The following is an 18,120-nucleotide window of genomic DNA, read 5'->3' on the forward strand; positions in this document are numbered from 1 at the left end:
GTGTGAGACCCAGGAATGGCACATAATAGGTATCCAATTTGATAAATGATTGATTGATGAGCACTGGATATAGGGCCAGTCACTTCAACCATTCTGAGTCTTGAATTATCTATTTATGAAGTGAGAAACTGTAATACCCATGATATCAAATAGTTCCTTTTATTGTATGCCTACTACATGCTTATCACTATACTATATACTTTACATACATATATATCTAATTTTACTGTGGAAGGAGACACTCTGAACTTGGCCTGTTACCTTTCCCTGTGACCCGTGGATAAACAACAACAACAACAACAACTCAGTACCAAATGTGTCAGTGTGAATTCTTGGACAGGATGTAAGTAGGGGCTGACTCCCTTCTTGGAGCATCTTAACACAGAACACATTCCATAGCAGATAGTGGTCTGTCAGCACACTCTTTTCCCACCTTTTTTTTTTTCAAATTCAGTTTTATTGAGATATATTCACATACCCTACAATCATCCACAGTGTACAATCAATTGTTCACAGTACCATCATATAGCTTTGCATTCATCACCACAGTTTTTGAACATGTTCATTCCTACACAAAAAAATAAAAATAAGAATAAAAATACAAGTAAAAAAGAACACAAAACATCCCATACCCCCATCCCACCCTAATTTTCATTTGATTTTTGTCCCCATGTTTCTACTCATCCGTCCATACACTGGATAAGGGGAGTGTGAGCCACAAGGTTTTCATAATTACACAGTCATACCGTGTAAGCTACATAGTTACATAATTGTCTTCAAGGACCAAGGCTACTGGGTCACAGTTCAACAGTTTCAGGTATTTCCTTCTAGCTATTCCAAGTAATCTAAAAACTAAAAAGGGGTATCTATATAGCACATAAGAATAACCTCCAGAATGACCTTTTGAATCCATTTGAAATCTCTCAGCCACTGAAACTTTATTTTGTTTCATTTTGCTTCCCCCTTTTGGTCAAGAAGACTTTCTCAATCCCATGATGCCATGTCCAGGCTCATCCCTGGGAGTCATGTCCCACATTGCCAGGGACATTTACACCCCTGGGAGTCATTTCCCACGTAGCGGGGAGGGCAGTGAGTTTATCTGCTGAGCCCCCACCTTTTTTTAATTAGAGAAGTTGTAGGCTTACAGGAAAATCATGCATAAAATCCAGAGTTCCCAATTATTAACACCTTTCATTAGTGTGGTATATTTGTTACAATTCATGAAAGAACATTTTTCTATTCATACTTTTAACTCTAGTCCATCATTTACAATAGATTTCATTGTGTTGTACAGTGAAATTTTAAAATTTCCCCTTTTAGCCACATTCAAATATATAATTCACTGCTATTAATTATGGTCATGCTGTTGTGCTACTGTTACCACCATCCATTATCAAAACTTTACGATCAACCCAAATAGAAATTACAATTTAAGCATTAACTCCCCATTCCTTACCCTCACCCAGCCCCTGGTAACCTATATTCTAGATATATAATAAGAATCTATGTGTTTTCTTATTCTAATTATTTCTTATCAGTGAGGTCATACAATATTTGTCCCTTTGTGTCTGGCTTATTTCACTCAACATGGTGTCTTCAAGGTTCATCCATGTGGTCTCATGTATTAGAACTTCATTCTTTTTTTATGGGTGAATAATATTCCACTATATGGATATACCACATATTGTTTATCCATTTATTGGTTGATGGACACTTGGATTACTTCTATTTTTTGACAGTTGTGATTAATGCCTCAATGAACATTGCTGTGCAAATAACTGTTCAAGTCTCTGCTTTCAAATCTTTGGGGTGTATACCTTCAAGTAGGATGGCTGGGTCATTTGATAATTCTACACTTAGCTTTCTGAGGAATTTTAAACTGTTTTCCACAGCAGCTGCATCATTTTACATTCCCGTCAACAATGGATGATTTTTCTTATTTACCCATATCCAGCACTTGTAATTTTCCATTTTTTAATAGTAGCCATTCTAGTGGGTATGAAATGGCATCTCATTATGGTTTTGATTTGCATTTCTTTAATGGTTAATGATGTTGAACATCTTTTCATGTGCTTTTGGACTTTTGTATATCTTCTGTGGAGAAATGTCTATTCAAGTTTTTTGCCCTTTTTAAAAATTTTTAATTAATTTTTTTTAATTTTTAAAATCCTTTTTTTTGAGTTTAATTCAGCTTTATTGAGATATAGTCACAGCAGTCATCCACAGTGTACAATCAGTTGTTCACAGTACCATCATATAGTTATGCATTCATCACCACGGTCAATTTTTGAGCATTTTCATTTCTCCAAAAAATAACGAGAACAAAAATACAAGTAAAAAAGAACACCCCAAACATCCCATATCCCCTTCCTCCCCATTATTCATTTAATTTTTTTAAATCATATTTTTTTGGTAGAATATCCCATTTTTCTATTTATTTGTCCATACACTGGATAAAGGGCGTGCGAGCCACAAGGTTTTCATAATCATGAAGTCACATTGTATAAGCTATAAAGGTATACAATTGTCTTCAAGAATCAAGGCTACTGGGTAGCAGCTCAACAGTTTCAGGTATTTCCTTCTAGCTATTCCAATACACTAAAAACTAAAATGGGGTATCTATATAATGCATAAGAATAGCTTCCAGAGTGACCTCTCGACTCCATTTGAAATCTCTCAGCCACTGAAACTTGATTTTGTTTCATTTCTCTTCCCCATTTTGGTCAAGAAGACTTTCTCAGTCCCATGATGCCAGGTCCAGGCTCATCCTTGGGAGTCATGTCCCACATAGGGAGGAGGGCAGTGAGTTTACCTGCAGAGTGAACTTGAAACAACCTCCTCCCCTTCCTAGGTGCTCTTTAGAATGACTTAATGCATGTATCCCTTTGCTCCAAGTCATTTCAACTTAATTGCTTTTCACACTGTCCCAGCTATCTGCAAGTGGCTTCTCTGCCCTCAGGACAACCTCTGGGAAGGCAAGTTGGAGACACTTCCCTAGCTCAGTATTTCAGCCTTCCAACCAATAGATTGGCAATAACATACATGCACCTCTGTAGGCACACAGGGACCACTCCTCTCCCTCTTGAACATGGCCAGAGACCCTCAATGGAAGTGTAAGGAGGCTCCTCCTTGTGTTGTGGAGGGAATGGGGGAGGGTCCAGCAAGAGCTCCAGGAGCTTCTTCTAAGGCTTTTGAAATTACGTTTTCTTAATTCATTACTTGCTTGGTTAATGCAGCCCTTTAACTGTTTTCCGTAGTTTTGAGGAAGGTTATTGTCTTTAAGACTCCTCTGCCACCTTTGCCCCAGGGGTGGTGTAACAATGGCCACATTCACAGTGGGCTCCCGGCCATCTGAAGTAGCTGATCAAAGGTGGAGATTTAGAATCAGACCACACATTGCCCGAGTTTGGAGGACTAGTTCTTTGTATCCCACCATGGCACTAGCAAGCTGAGCTGGGAGCTAGAGCTCCAGTCCCCATTGCTACCTCCCACGAGGCTGATGGAAGTCGTTTGAAGGCACTGTAGAGAGGGTGAAACTCAGTCTTTATTACAATTTACAAGCCTCTTCCTTCTGCTCCTCCCTGGATGCTGCACAGTGTTTCCCTAGACTCTGGAGTTTCAAAGTGGTTTATTCAGATTGTTCCTGCCAATTCAGTAGTTGATTTGGTATAGGGACTGATTCCTGGAGCTTCTTACTCTGTCATCTTCCCACAATCCTCTCTCACTCTTCCCCTTTTGATCTTAGTCAACATTCCTAGGAACTGCTTACCTAGACATGTATGTTACATGGCACCTGGTCACCCCCACTGCTGTTCCTGCAGGGAGGGAATGGGGTCCTTCACCTGCAGCACAAGAGGGGTGTCTGTAGGTCATCTCCCTCTATCAGCCGCAGAGTGAGACTTGCTGGCCATAAGGAACCAACATCCACTACTGAAGCTGATCTTGCCTTGTCTCTTCTCTACGTGAGTATTTGTTGTTCCATCCACTGTCTGTGTGAGTTGTGCTTTTGTTGGTGAACCTAACAGCTGCAAACTGTGGAATGGGTTGATATCCTAGGGCTGCTGTTCTGGTGCCAGGCATTATTATGTCCTTTGCTACCCTCCGTGTGGTAAGACTCCTGGATGTGGTAACAGGTGTCACTTACTCAACACTTACAACATATTTCTCTACTTCAAAGGGAGATTATTGGGGGCTCAAAGATATATGTGAAAACACGTTGTGTTATGCACAAATCAGGGGTCTAAATTATGGCTCTGACAGTTGCTGTTAGATGGAATTTAATTAGCAAAAAATGTTGGGCTGCCTGCAAATGACGATTTCACCCAAATTAGAGTAGCTGGATCTACAAATCTAGATAAGTACTAGCAAATTAGTTCCTTACTATTTTAGTTAAAAAACTCTTAATCAGTATTGTCATTTTTTTTCAGAGGATTGATAATCTAATGGGACACAGTAAAACTTCTAATATGTAGTAAGATTCTAGTAATTCCTCCTTAAAGCATCTACTCTGCCCTCTAGAAGAAAAGACCCAAGGTTTATCAGGATATGTTTACAAGCCATCTTTAGGGCAGTAGTTCTTCTACTTAAAGAGGGAGACTTCATTGATCTCCTGAGAATACATCTGTGTACCTCAGTTTGAGTCCATGTTAGGACACCCATTTTAAGTGATCACTTGGAATGAACACAAACATGGCCAAGAAAAAGAAATTACAAGAAGATACCTAATTAAAAGGTTGACTATTCAGATGACTCAGAATGCTTTTATTAATGATTATAAGATTACCACCAAAGTGAAAATGTAAAATTGGAAAAATACTCACAGAATTCTGAGATCCCTTAGAGTACATTCAAGAATCTCAGATTGAAAAAAGCCTTTTAGAGTATGTGCTTCTCCTAGCATCTAATTTCCTTTTATGATACACTAATGTTAACTAGCTTCAGTCTCAGAGAGTAAACTTTTCCTGATCATGTTTCCAAAGGCTAGAGATAGACAGTTTTACCTGACTTTACTATGCACTGGCTACACTTATTGACTAATGTAGAGTAGCAGGAAGAAGTAAACCAACTCCTGTTTACATCCATATGGTACATATTGTTCATTGTTGAAGTACACTTTTTCCTGTGCCAAGTACTATATTAGGAGCAGATGATACCAAGGTGAGTAAGAGTCTATTCTTGCCCATGAGAAGCCTTATGGGAAAGATAAACAGGAAGTACACACATATATAAGAAATTGATAAGAAGAATCAAAGTGATGACTGCCTGGATAATGAAGTAATTAAGCCAACTTATGTATCTCAGATGAATCTGAAATTGATTCCAATTGTAATATTAATAATCATTATATTATGGAAAACAGTGCAGCCCATGAAAGACTCATAGAAGCAATCTTTTGTTGTTTAATGGCTTCCTCCTCTTTCTTTCCATCATTTTGGAGTCCAGCATGCCAAGTTTGCCATTTTAATTAAAAATGTTTAAAATGAGGAGAAAATTTGAAGTTAATTATAATTCCCTAATAACATTACTAGACTTTTGTATAGATTCCTTGAAATGTAGACTTGGTTCCTAGTATAATGCTTGGCACCCAGTAAATGTTCAATAAATACTTTAATTTGTGAATAAATGATATTGTTACTATTATTTATTGGATTTAAATTCAACATTAATTTGAAACCTCTGTACCATGTTCGCATCTGAGTTTAATATTTTGTCCAAAAATGTTTCCTTACTTGTGCCTCCTTAGACTAATCCTCAATTAAGAGGGTGGGGCACATAACTGGAATTAGCTCTTGTATTAGTTTCTTGCAGCAGCTGTAGGAAATCACCACAGATTTGTTGGCTTAAAACAACAGAAACTTATTCTCTCAGGGTTCTAAAGGCCAGAAGTCCAAACCCAAAGTGTTGGCAGGGCCGTGCTCCCTCCAGAGGCTCTTCCAGATTCTGGGAGTCGCCAGCTTCTTGGCATGTGACCGTGTCACTCCAGTCTCTGCCTCCATCTTCTCATCACTTTTCCTCTTCCTACTGTGTCTTCTCCTCTTCCTTTAATTATGACATTAATCACTGGATTTGGGATCCACCCAGGTAATCCAGGATGATTCATTTCAAGATCCTTAATCACATCAACAAAGACCCCTTTTCTGAACATTCACAGGTTCCAGGGTGTTAGGGACCACCGTTCATCCCCCTCCAGCTCTGGAAAGTATTTAGGCTTTTTTTTTTCCTTCTAATTTTTGCTTCCTTCCTTTTGAGATGCTAACGCTCTTTCTGCTCTCATCCTGGTCTTACCCTTGGCTTTCTGGGGGCATGTCCATGTCAGACTGGCCCCCCCCATAGAGCCTTCTTAATTTATTAAAGAAAGGTCGATGATTGATTCTGATACTCACCCTTTCCTCTACTGACCAACTTTGATAAAGGAGAAAACCTGGGTTTTTAATACCTTGTTTTAAGATGCATTGATTGAAATATTAAATGGGTTGGTGATAAATAAACACGAAGCCTAGTCTTTTAGGTAGTATCGGAAAATTTCTGGAAATTATAGTCTCCTTATCTGATCTTGGAACCACAGAATTTTGCCATTGTTAGGTACTTAAGGGATCCAACAATCAAACCACTTTCTTCCATTTTTACTTTTTAATTAAAACTAGCTAGCTTGACATGCATATGATACCAAAACATTCTATAATGATGATAATGTTCCTTCCTAATTTTGATACATTTGAATATTAGGAGTCTAGAGGCCTGAAAGATATAATTTTTCTTTTTAATTGCTCATTTAATACAAGAAATTGAGATATTTCCTGTATTACAGAATAACAAACATGGCTAATGAGAAATTGAGTTCCAAAGAAGTTGAGAAGAGGTTTTAAATTGTGTGTTAAGGTTAAGAGTATAATTTCTGAGCCAGAATCATCAAGTAGTTTATAACTTTTAATGTTCATTTGAGGGTTAAATGAGTTAATGCAGTTAAGAACTTACAATAGGGCCTGACATGTAAGAAAAACTAATAGTTTTAGCTATTATTGTAATAATTTGCTGCTGACTTTTAGATGTAATATTTAAATCCCTTTAAAGCTGACTATTAGCTTAAGAAGCTAAAGTAAATCTCTTCCTTGTTCTTTATATAAGTGTTTTGCTTTAACACATATCAAGCCAAATAATAAAGAAATAATTTATCTATACTTTCTGATAAAAATTAATTTCAACAAAGAAATGAGACCGTGTGAAAACGGCATTTAAATTAGGGGATTTAAAATGTTCAGTAGTAAAATAGCAGCTGTTGGAGTTATAGGTGATTACCAGTGGACCAGGATCCTATTATCCATCTGCTTCCTGGGTTTCATTAAACTTCATAGTACTTTTTAAAGTAAATCATTTCTGCATAGATCAATAATTTCTCTAATCCAAGTGAACATCATATGTTGGACTCAAAAAAAGATGCTCAGTTCACCTTCGTCATGTTTAACTGTATCTTAGTGATAGAAAACACTAACAGACAGAAATGTGGATGGAAGGAGAGAATTAGGAACATATCAGTAATACCTTACATTTATATACTACTTTATCGATTCCAAATAGCATTAATATACATTTTTTAATATTCTTTTTAAAATAATTTCCTGGAGTAGTCAGAGTGGGAAATTTCCCCTTTTTACTAATGAAGCAACTTTAAATCATCTTATTAGTGAATGTGGAGACAGGTAGGAATTTAGCTTTTCTGTTGCCTGACACATTCTCTGCTATATCACACTTCCTCTTGGAACCCCAAAGTATTTGTGTGGTTTTTTTCCTGTTAAAAAATACCAACCAGTATGCTAAAAGTCTATTTCAGTAACATTGTAAGGCAACAATTAATCCTCAAGAAGTCAACAAACCAGTGAAAAGAAATGGACAGACATAATCTTTCCTACAGCTATGGCTTCCTGAGTCAGCAGGCTAGCTTGTGACCCCCCAGCGTAACATCTTAAGGGATCTTACCATGCATATTTACATCTGCTATACTATGGACACAGAAATGCTTTATGTGACAATCATTCTTAGTTCAGGCACAATGTAAATTTTAAAAAGGAATTACTTTGAAACCACAAGTCTTCACTCTTGCCCTGAACACGCAGTATTGTGCTACATATAGTTAAATTCTGCAGAAAATAACGCATTTGTTGGAGTCAGTCAATATCCTCAAAGGGAAGAATTCTTGTATGTTCTATTGTCACTCCTCTTATTTGCATCACAGCACTAGTTCAAAGTGGGAATTATTAAGTTCAGAAAATTGAAGTAAGTATACCATAAGAACCATTCTTAAACATCCACCCTCCTCTCTAAATAGGATCATTGTGAGTGCCAGCTTTTTATTTATTTGGTCTGAAAAAACATCTAGTTTTTCCTAGTTGTCTTCATGTCCTCGGTCTTGCCTAAACTTCCTTGTTTTCTAAACATTTTTGACTGTCATTCACAGGGAGAAATACATATTACTTTGTATCTCATAACACACACACACACAAACACACACACACACACGCCCCCCCAACACTATCCACAGTGCACTCTATTTTTTAAGAATTTCTATTTCATGTTTTGAAATATGCTGACTGACAACCTGTTAAATTGATTTTATTACTCCCATATGCATCATGACCCACAGTTTGAAACACTGGTTTAGAGCTTAATTATTTTAGTTTAAAAAGCATGGGTTTGGGAATCAGGTGGATCTGAGTTTGAATTTTTGTTCTTCCTCTTATTGGTGATAAGGATCTTTGAGGCAGATCATTTAACTAAAGTTAGTGTCCCCATCTGTAAAATGTAATGATAGAATAGAATAGAATACAATAGAATACAATAGAATAGAATAGAATACACTATATAAAATATAATAATGATGTATGTCATTACATTTGTCATTCTTTCATTCATCAAGTATTTATTTCTTAACACCTACAAGATCTTTACCCACTCTTGATCTTACTAAGATTTTGGAGATTAGTTTTCACTACTCTTTCTTCTTCCAGAATAATGCACAATCATATTTAAGACCAAAGGTTATGTGATCAATTTTATTTTACCTCTTTTGCCTCTGTTCAAAGTATCAGATTCTTTATATTTGAGGATTGTATGATGGGGCTAGAGAGGGGAGAAAGACCAGTGTGTGAAAAAATGGGGCTGTCAGCCAAGAGTACTAGATGGGACTCTACTCTGGATGAAAAGGAGATCCAGGATGGGACTATATAAATGGATATCCTCAAAGCATTCTTATTCTAAGCCTTATCCCTACGGAATGTTAAAAGATCCACGAAATTCCAAGTCTCATTGTAGATATTTTAGGATTGATAAAGGCTTAGAAAACACTGTTTTAAAAACTCATATGGGGAATGATAAAGTCTTGAAGTGTTAAGGATAACTCGCTAATAAAGTGATTTCCTCTTGGGCCACCCATATTATGTTTTACTTTCTTAAGTCAGAAACTTTTGAAGAACAGACAAGGAAACAGTCCAGTAAGTTAAATTGTGCATGGCAAAGATGGCACATCATTTGTTCTTCCTGGTCGTCATAACAACTAAACAAAGCCTGAATTCCTTTCACCCTGAGGACTCTTGGTTTAGAGCAGCCACTGGGGAAGAGACAGGAAAGGCGCAGATAGATTATGTGTGGGTTCAAAGAGTGGGAATGGATGGGGAAGAAGTAAATGGGTCATTTTTGGTTTTTGTTTTGAATTTGTTTTTTTCCTCTCCATAGTATAGAACACTCCTTTTGCCAATGTAAATTTGCTAATAGCAGAGTGAAATTATAAATAATATTTCATAACTATTTGTATCTCTCTCTATAGGCAGTTAGATCCTCTTGAGAAGAGCTCCTAGGTTTAGGAGTTCCGTCCCATTTAGAGTTGTAAGGAAGGTGGTATCACTTTCCCTTCTCTACTGCTGTCTTTTGATGTGCCTGTCTACTCTCCTTCTCTTCTAATCTCTTTCAAGAATTCATATATTTTATTTATATTGAATTATCTTCAAAATATTCAAATTTTATTGCAGTTAAAGGGACTATATAAGTTAATTGTACTTTTCTGCCATGCTTAGAACTTAGACTTGGAGACTTTTAAATTCAGTGTGTAAAATTTGCAATGCAGGGTGGCCAGAGATTTGAAAATAAAATCGTAAGCAAGTATGCTAGTGTATAATTGATTTGCAGTTGTTTAATGATAAATATTCATAGGCACTTTGAGAACAGAAACTATGTCATATATCCTTAACTTCTCCTTTAGAACCTAGCATGGAACTGAACATTTGGTGGGTACCTCAAAAATGTTTGTTGATTAACTAATAAGTGTGTATAGATTATAAGTTAATACTGAGAAGCAAAACAGTTCAATGGATTATGATGCAAGCATTTAACTTTATGTAAGTTTAGCTGCATCTTCTAGAATATGTTTTTCAGCGTTTCCAGATGGACTACCCTGTATGGCCTTCTTGTATGTGTTAGAAGTGTAACATTGGAAAGGCTCCATAAAATTTTTATTGGCTATTTGTTCTACCTGAGGTTTCAGCCATTAGTTTTATTTGATCATAAAAAAAGCAGTGGATGGGCAAAAAAATCTCATAAAATCAGCAAGAGAGACCACTAATGGAGATTAATGTAAAATCCAATTGTATACAAAATGTTATGACATTACTTTCTAATAACTGTCATTTAGGTTTGATTAATTTACACATGGCTGTTTAAAAGTAACATTAAGCCCTTCTTTCTTTTGGTAAACTACCTGGTATATTTACCAGTTTTAATGAAGTTGTATAGAAATGGAATTATTACAAAATTGTAGCATCAAAGATGATATCTTGTCTGAGACTGGCACAGCTACAAAGACTTCTTTATTTCTAAGCCTAGTATCTTGCTCACAATGAGACCTCAATGAATATTTTTTGATTATTCTGAAAGAATCAAGTTCATATTATTTTATCAACATACTTTACTCTGAGCCAGTATCAAGGGTTTATCAAAAGTAGCTTGCTTTGGTTGGTTTCCATACAGTATGCAGTATATATGGAATTGACAGATATTTAAACCATTGCTAGAAATGAGTCAATGTCTTGATGTAGTTGCTTGATGTCATAATGTTAAAATTCCTCTTTCATATATTTACATTTCAATAGGTGTCCATTAGATAGTATATTTCTGCACTAGCAAATCTGATCATACTACACATTAATGTTATATCTTTTGCTTCTAAATTTGGAGGGCTTATCAGGCATGTTAGGATTATCTTGGTTCTCTGACTCCAGCATCATATGAAATCATTTTATTTACCTATTTTAATCAAAAGGCCAGGACGAGCTAGAATTTAAGAATGGTTATGTTTTTTATTATTATTATTATCATAGTATTTTAGCACTACAATGTAACAAGACAACCTCTACAACCTTCATATTAATAATTAGTACCTTTCCTTTTTACATTTAGGGTATCATTCACGATTATTCTTGGATAAGTACTCGTCTATAATAAAATATGTAAAATAAATACCTCTCTAACATAAACAGAGATTCTATACTATAAATTATTTATATATTCTGTTTCACTATCCAGAAGCGATTATGATTAGTCTCTGAGATTATTTATAAAATAACATTTTATTGAGTGACTTGGATCCATATTATATGTTTAAAACAGTGTATTTTAGTTTCCATGTAGAAATTTTTCAATTTTTCTCTATCAATATTAGAATATTATCTCTGTAAGGCAAATGAAATATGGAAACTAGTAATCAGTACCATGTACCAACTTCTCAGGTTGTTTTGTTTAATCCTAACTGCTGTATCAGATGAAGAATATAATCTTCACTTTGAAGATGAAGAACTAACATTTATTTAGCTGGCCAGTAACAGGGTTTGAATTAACCTGCAGTACTAGTGACTGTAAAATCTGTTTTTTCATCTCATCTTTCTGCCTTTCAAGAATATTGCCTTGAGGACATTTTAAGTTTGAGACTTATAATGTGCTCATAATTTTATTATAATGAAAATTGGGAAACCTGGCTTTAGTCCTCAAGCTGACCTTAGCCAGACACTAAACTCTTTGACCTCAGATTTCTCATCTATACTAGACTAACAGATATCTCAGATCCCTTTAAAAAAAAATTGTGAATTAATAATTTCTTAAATAGTATTAATACTATGAGTAGATTTCCAGTAGATTTTTATAGAGTTGTAGTGAGTATAAAAAATAATATATGTAAAGCAGCTAAAGCAATGTCTGGCTTGGAATTAGTGTCTGTCTATCTATCTATCTATCTATCTATCTATCATCTTCTTCATCATCCCCACCATTGTCACCATCATTTTTCATTGTCATTATTATGGGTACATGAGAACATTACAGGCCAGAGAGGTTAAGTGATTTGCCCAAGACCACACAGCTAGTTAGTAGCAGAGCAAGGAACAGGTTCCAGTTCTCATCATTTCTAACAACACCTTATTATTTCTGCAGTTGACCACTCTATGTTGAAAAGAGAGAGAGAGAGAGGAAGGAAGGAAGGAAGGAAGGAAGGAAGGAAGGAAGAAAAAAGAGAGAGAATGAGAGAGAAAGGCATATTCAATCCGTTGCATATAAAATGAGAACCTTAAAAGTTGAGATTTCCAACCTTCTCTAACCAAGTTAATGATAAAGATGCTTTTGCTGGGTCTAATCTAAAGTTTCTGTATTGTATATTCATCTCTTTTGCTCGAGATTTGCTTTAGAGATAGAACACCAATGGTTTTTATTTTTTAGCATATTGGAGGAAATAATTCACTGCCTAGTTTTATATTTTTCAGGGTCAGTTCTTAGATTTTCATCTTAGTAATATGTTTTTGATTTTTTAATCATTTTATATTTTCTTTTAAGTGTTTTTCAAGTTGTTGGTCAGTCTTTAGAGTCCCTGAATAGCTAATTATGATAAGTAATTATATTAATCAAAGTCTAATTGCTATCCATATGTTCTAGGAGGAAGGGAATACAGTGAACTAAGTGTGACTAGCACTTAGCATGGTATATTTTGAGGTACAAAAGGATTGAATTTTTTACAGTAATTTATTGGTGGCATAACACATACATGCATGTATTATGATTACTTACATACTCACATACACACATATACTATCAGTACACACCTACTCACATATACACACTCACGTATACTCTGATTCGTACATCCTTAAAAATGAAACTGAACAAGATAGAAGCAAAACTAAGTAAAAGGAAAAGAGGAATAGAGTTACTTAATTCAGAATGGATAATGAATTTATTCTAGGTTTCCTGGAAACTAACAAAAAAGGCAAACAGTAAATTATGCAATTTTCCTAAATTAAAGATTTGTAAAATAAAGCCATAAGGCTTTTTCCTATTAACCAAACATTTTCTTATTACAGTTTATCAAGAGAATCCATATAAAATAGACACAAGGACATAAATATTGCTCAGTGGGCATTTCTTATATCTACGTTTATATAAAACCAAACAGGTAATAATATTTCATACTTCAACAAAGCTATTTCTGTAGGGAATAAGAAAACATGCCTGAAGTACATTCCTTTCTTGTGATCTAACTGAATAGCTATCCTGATGTAATCTAGGGGAATAAATAGTCAATAGTTCCCATTGGATTGTCTCCATTAAATATGAATTATCTCTGACGACTCTTTTGCCAGAACTCAGTAAATTCATATTGAGTATTCTACTGTATATAGAAACTGTAATACTTCATGCCTTGATATGAAAAGGAACTATGTGTCTCAAAACACCAGTTGTGTAGAAGGCAATACTGAGAAATTGCTAGAACCTGCCCTGTATTTGCACCCAAGCGAGGGGCATATGTCTCCTTCCTTCCCACTCCCCCACTTAACAAAGCCAAAAATATCCAACAACAAAAAAAATTGCTTTGAAATGTGAGCCAGTTTTACCAAGTGACAGTAGGAAGTTAAAAAGTGTTAGTGTGGCTCCTGTGGGAAGTTTGATTCTTAGAAGTATAACCCGAGTAGCTCACCAGAATGGATTAACTGCAAAATATATTCTCAAAGAGTTACCTGCATTACATTATTGAATGGGATTATTTTTTCACTGCCCACTCTAAGTATGATTAATTGATATGTTAGCTCATCCTAAGATAAAACATTTTTGTTTTTAGTCCAGTTGGTGCTAAATTGCTTTTTTTTTTTTTTCTGATAACAATTATCCAACATACTGAATTGCTAATTGAATTTATTTGTGGCCAGAGTTTCCAAAATCAAGTCATCAGTGTAAGGAAAACTCATCATCTGTTTCCTATTGCTAGATGACATGCATTCAATATTATGATAATAGTCTCAGTTTGATTGCATCTTAAAAGAAGGCAGATAACATTTATAACTGAAATTTCACCCATCATATGTGTCTTCATAACCATTCTAATTTCAGAAGTATTAGTGTTATAGAAACCTTGACATACAGATCCTGGGTTTGATTTATATATTATACACAGTTTGATTTATAGACTTTTCTCTCATATAGAAAATTTTTATCATATTCTTCATGATTTTTCCAATAATATGAAGGTATTGCAGTGGTTTGTAATGGAATACTTGTATCCAAAAAAAGAGTACTTTTTCCTTATTACAAATATTTAAACTAGAGAAACATTTAATCTTGAGAAAAAAAAGCTGGTTAATTATTGAGGAAATGCCTTGTTTGCTGGATTTAAAGGATTTTCTTTTGTGAAAATGAGGTAGGTTTCATTTTGAATTCATGAAGGGAAAACGGTGATGTAAATTAAGATAAAAAATTTGGTTATTGGGGTCCTTCTGAGGATAACTTCTGAAACATGAACTTATAAATACATTTGAACTTCATAAGTTTTTAGTTTGTTTCAGTTCTATTCTTCATGAGATCATGCCTTGTTCCCTTTGTTGGTGTTTTTAAAACGTGTCAATATTTATTGAACCACAAAGTAGAAGATCTAATATTCTGACAGTCTGGCCCACAGTGATTTAAAGCTGGCTTTCAATGAAAGAAGAAATATCTCCCAAAGGGGAGATTGAGGTGCGGTGTTAAATCCTTTAGACTTCAGAGAGTTAATCACTCATAGAATTCTAACTAGTTGGTACATCTTTTTAAGCATCTTTATTCACAATCCTCTCTATTTTGAGTCTATAGAAAGTGATATTCATGATAACACTGTTGAGGAGATCATTTTCAAGTCAGTCTCGAACACCGTTTTAAGCAGAAAAGAATTGATAATTAGTTCATAATGCTGGACTCTTCATTGAAAATGCAAAGAAAATTCCCTGTAGCTTTATTCCACATGCTGCCCATATTATAGAATTGTAGAGATAAATGAAGACTAGATTCATGCTACTGTATCCTGGAGAAAGTGCCCATTGGGAAGCCATTTTTCCAGATCACAGTCTTAGTGATAAAACTATTGTCAAACCATCTCAAACCTCAACATCCAGGCAGTGATATTGCTGGTGAATGTTTAGGAACTGAATTTTGGTGATAGGGGAAAGGGAAAGCCTGATTTATAGCATTTGCTAATCTTTGTGGTATGAATATTTCCACCATGACATGATGGGAAGACTGGAGAACATTAAAATTGAGGAGCTGGAGTAGGAAACACTGACAAATATTGAGAAGCCACTTCCTCCTCCTCCCCCCCTCCTCCTTCTTCTCCTCCTCTCCCCCCTTTTCTTCCTTCTCCTTTCTTTCCTCTTCTTCCTCCTCCTCCTCCTCCTTTATTTACTGATACAACTCTGAAGTTGTAAGTAATAGAAAATTGTTCTTTTTTTCCTCAATGAAAAGTAGATGTTTCTTGCTTAAAAAAAAAAGTTGGTGAAATGAAATTGCTAAGTCCATATTTCTACTGAAAAAAATATTTACCTTTATTTGACTCTCTGAAACCAAAAGCTCTCTGGATATTAGTCTCCTTGAATTTAATAGTTTTTCAAGCTCATGCAAAGATAAGGAAGAAATTAAAAGATTTAGAGTGCTGCATATTCTCTGGGTTACATGCTCACATAAAATCAGGAGCTGTCTTTTCCTTGTTATTACTCCACATCTGAAGCCTGTTTGCCTCTCTTCTCAGAATGGACTCAACGCTCTCCATCTGGCTGCCAAGGAGGGCCACGTCGGGCTGGTTCAGGAGCTGTTGGGAAGAGGGTCTTCCGTGGATTCTGCCACTAAGGTAATGTTCACAATGGTAGAACTTATTGTCCTTGGAAAAGATGAAATGATTTAAAGCCTCTTTCCCCTGTTTGTACATTCCAGAGATTCACTGCAACACCAAAATTCTCAACCATGCAGAAAATTGAAACTCTCTCCATTAAACTTTGCAGGATTTGAACTGTTCTTTTAGGGACTTGTCAAACATGAGATTAAGAAAGTATTTCTGGCACTTTAAAATCTGCGAACCTAATTTATATATTTTATTTTCTCTTTCCTCCTTTTTTTTTCACATAGGGAACTAAATTAACACAACACAATCCACTATAGACAGTATCATCTATTTCCCTAAGGTTAACTTATTTTTAGTGTAAGTTGATATGGTATATTTCTCAATAGAAATGAGCAAGTAATTTTGATGCTTCAATTAAATTGCTGTATATGTTAATGTATTCATTTGACTTGGTAAGAGACTATACAGAACCCCTTCTAGTCCAGTGGAAGAGAGATTTTGGATGCTAAATTGAATTATTAGGATAAACTTAGATTTTATCACTATAATGTATATTTGTAAAGGAATTAGACTGATTTTTTGCAAGACGCTCAGTATACTGAAACTGTCACTCCCTTGTTTGTGCTGCCTTTGCTAAAATCTATGTGAACCTTTGTCTTTTGGGATTAATTTCAGAAACAATAGACATTTTTGAAAATAAAATCATTGGTGATAAATCGTTGTCTTTGAAGGTAGAGTTTTTATTTGGAAAAAAAGCAGTACTAGTCAGAACCTGCTGACCAGGGCTGGAGTGGGATATCTTGGTTGTGCGAACTACAGGCAGAGTGGTCAAGCACTTTGGTTTCTGCTTGGGGTAGTAGTCCATCGGATGCAAAAGGAGTAGTGGAAAAAATTAGGAATGTGGTCAGTTAACCTGGATTTCCAACACTTCATGCGTAACTAGCAAAGTATGGGTTGGTCCTGCTCACAGTACAGTAAACAACAATTCTAGTGAAAATTTAAAAACAAAAACAAACAACAAATAAACAAAACACTCCCTGGCAATCCAAAGAAGTTAAAGACTTCCAAAGAAGTTAAGTTCACTGCAGGCAATAAAAACTTCCTTACTTTGAATATAGAGAGTATAAATTTTTATTAAAGTTGTCCTTGACCATATCAAATAAATGTTGAACAAATATTTTAAGAATATCAGGTTGATGGTATATCAAATTATTTGTCTTCTTGATTACTCTAATAAATATAATATATTCACTAAACCAGCCATTTTTCGGTTACTTAAATGGTTGTTTCATTATTGTTTTATTTTTTTCCTTTTCTGTAAAGTGTAATGATTTTTAAAATATAAGTTTACTTTTTTATTGTGGCAACTTATGCATATAACTTAAAGTTTGCCATTTTAACTATTTTTAAGTGCAATTCAGTGGCATTCATTACTTTTACAATGTTGTGCTACCGTCACCCTCTTGCCATACTAAAACTTTCATCACTCAAAATAGAACCTCTCTACTCTTTAAGCAATAGCTCCCCATTTATCTTTCCCAAGTCTATGGTAACCACTAATCTAATTTCTGTCTCTGTGAATTTGCTTATTCTAGATATTTCACTCAAGTGGAATCATACGATATTTGTCTTTTTGTGTCTGTCTCTGACTTATTTCACTTAGCATAATGTTTTCAAGGTTCGTCCATAATTTAGTATGTATCAGAATGTTATTCCTTTTTAATCACTGAATAGTGTCCCATTATATGGATATACCACATTTTGTTTATCCATTCATCTGTTGATGGATACTTGGATTGTCTCTACCTTTTGAACACTGATGTTCAGCAATTGTTTAAATAAGACAGGTTATTTTTAATCCTAAATTAGTATTGTAGAATTTTGGATCCAGAAAAAATCTCATTTAAAACTGCAATCCAATAGCCTTGATTCTTGAAGACAAGTGTATAACTATG

General features: G+C 35.0%; 1 protein-coding gene across 27 annotated transcripts in view; it reads left to right on the forward strand.

Moving 5' to 3' along the window:
• Nucleotides 1-18,120, forward strand: part of ANK2 (ankyrin 2) — a 739,617-nt gene that overhangs the window by 535,979 nt on the left and 185,518 nt on the right. For all 27 annotated transcript variants that reach the window (XM_037830495.1, XM_037830497.1, XM_037830494.1 and 24 more), the window contains one exon: nucleotides 16,076-16,174. In XM_037830495.1, the coding sequence (XP_037686423.1) occupies nucleotides 16,076-16,174 (99 nt within the window). The remainder of the gene's footprint in view (nucleotides 1-16,075; nucleotides 16,175-18,120) is intronic.

This window comes from Choloepus didactylus, chromosome 3 (genome assembly GCF_015220235.1).
Source record: "Choloepus didactylus isolate mChoDid1 chromosome 3, mChoDid1.pri, whole genome shotgun sequence".
NCBI classification, from domain to species: domain Eukaryota; kingdom Metazoa; phylum Chordata; class Mammalia; order Pilosa; family Megalonychidae; genus Choloepus; species Choloepus didactylus.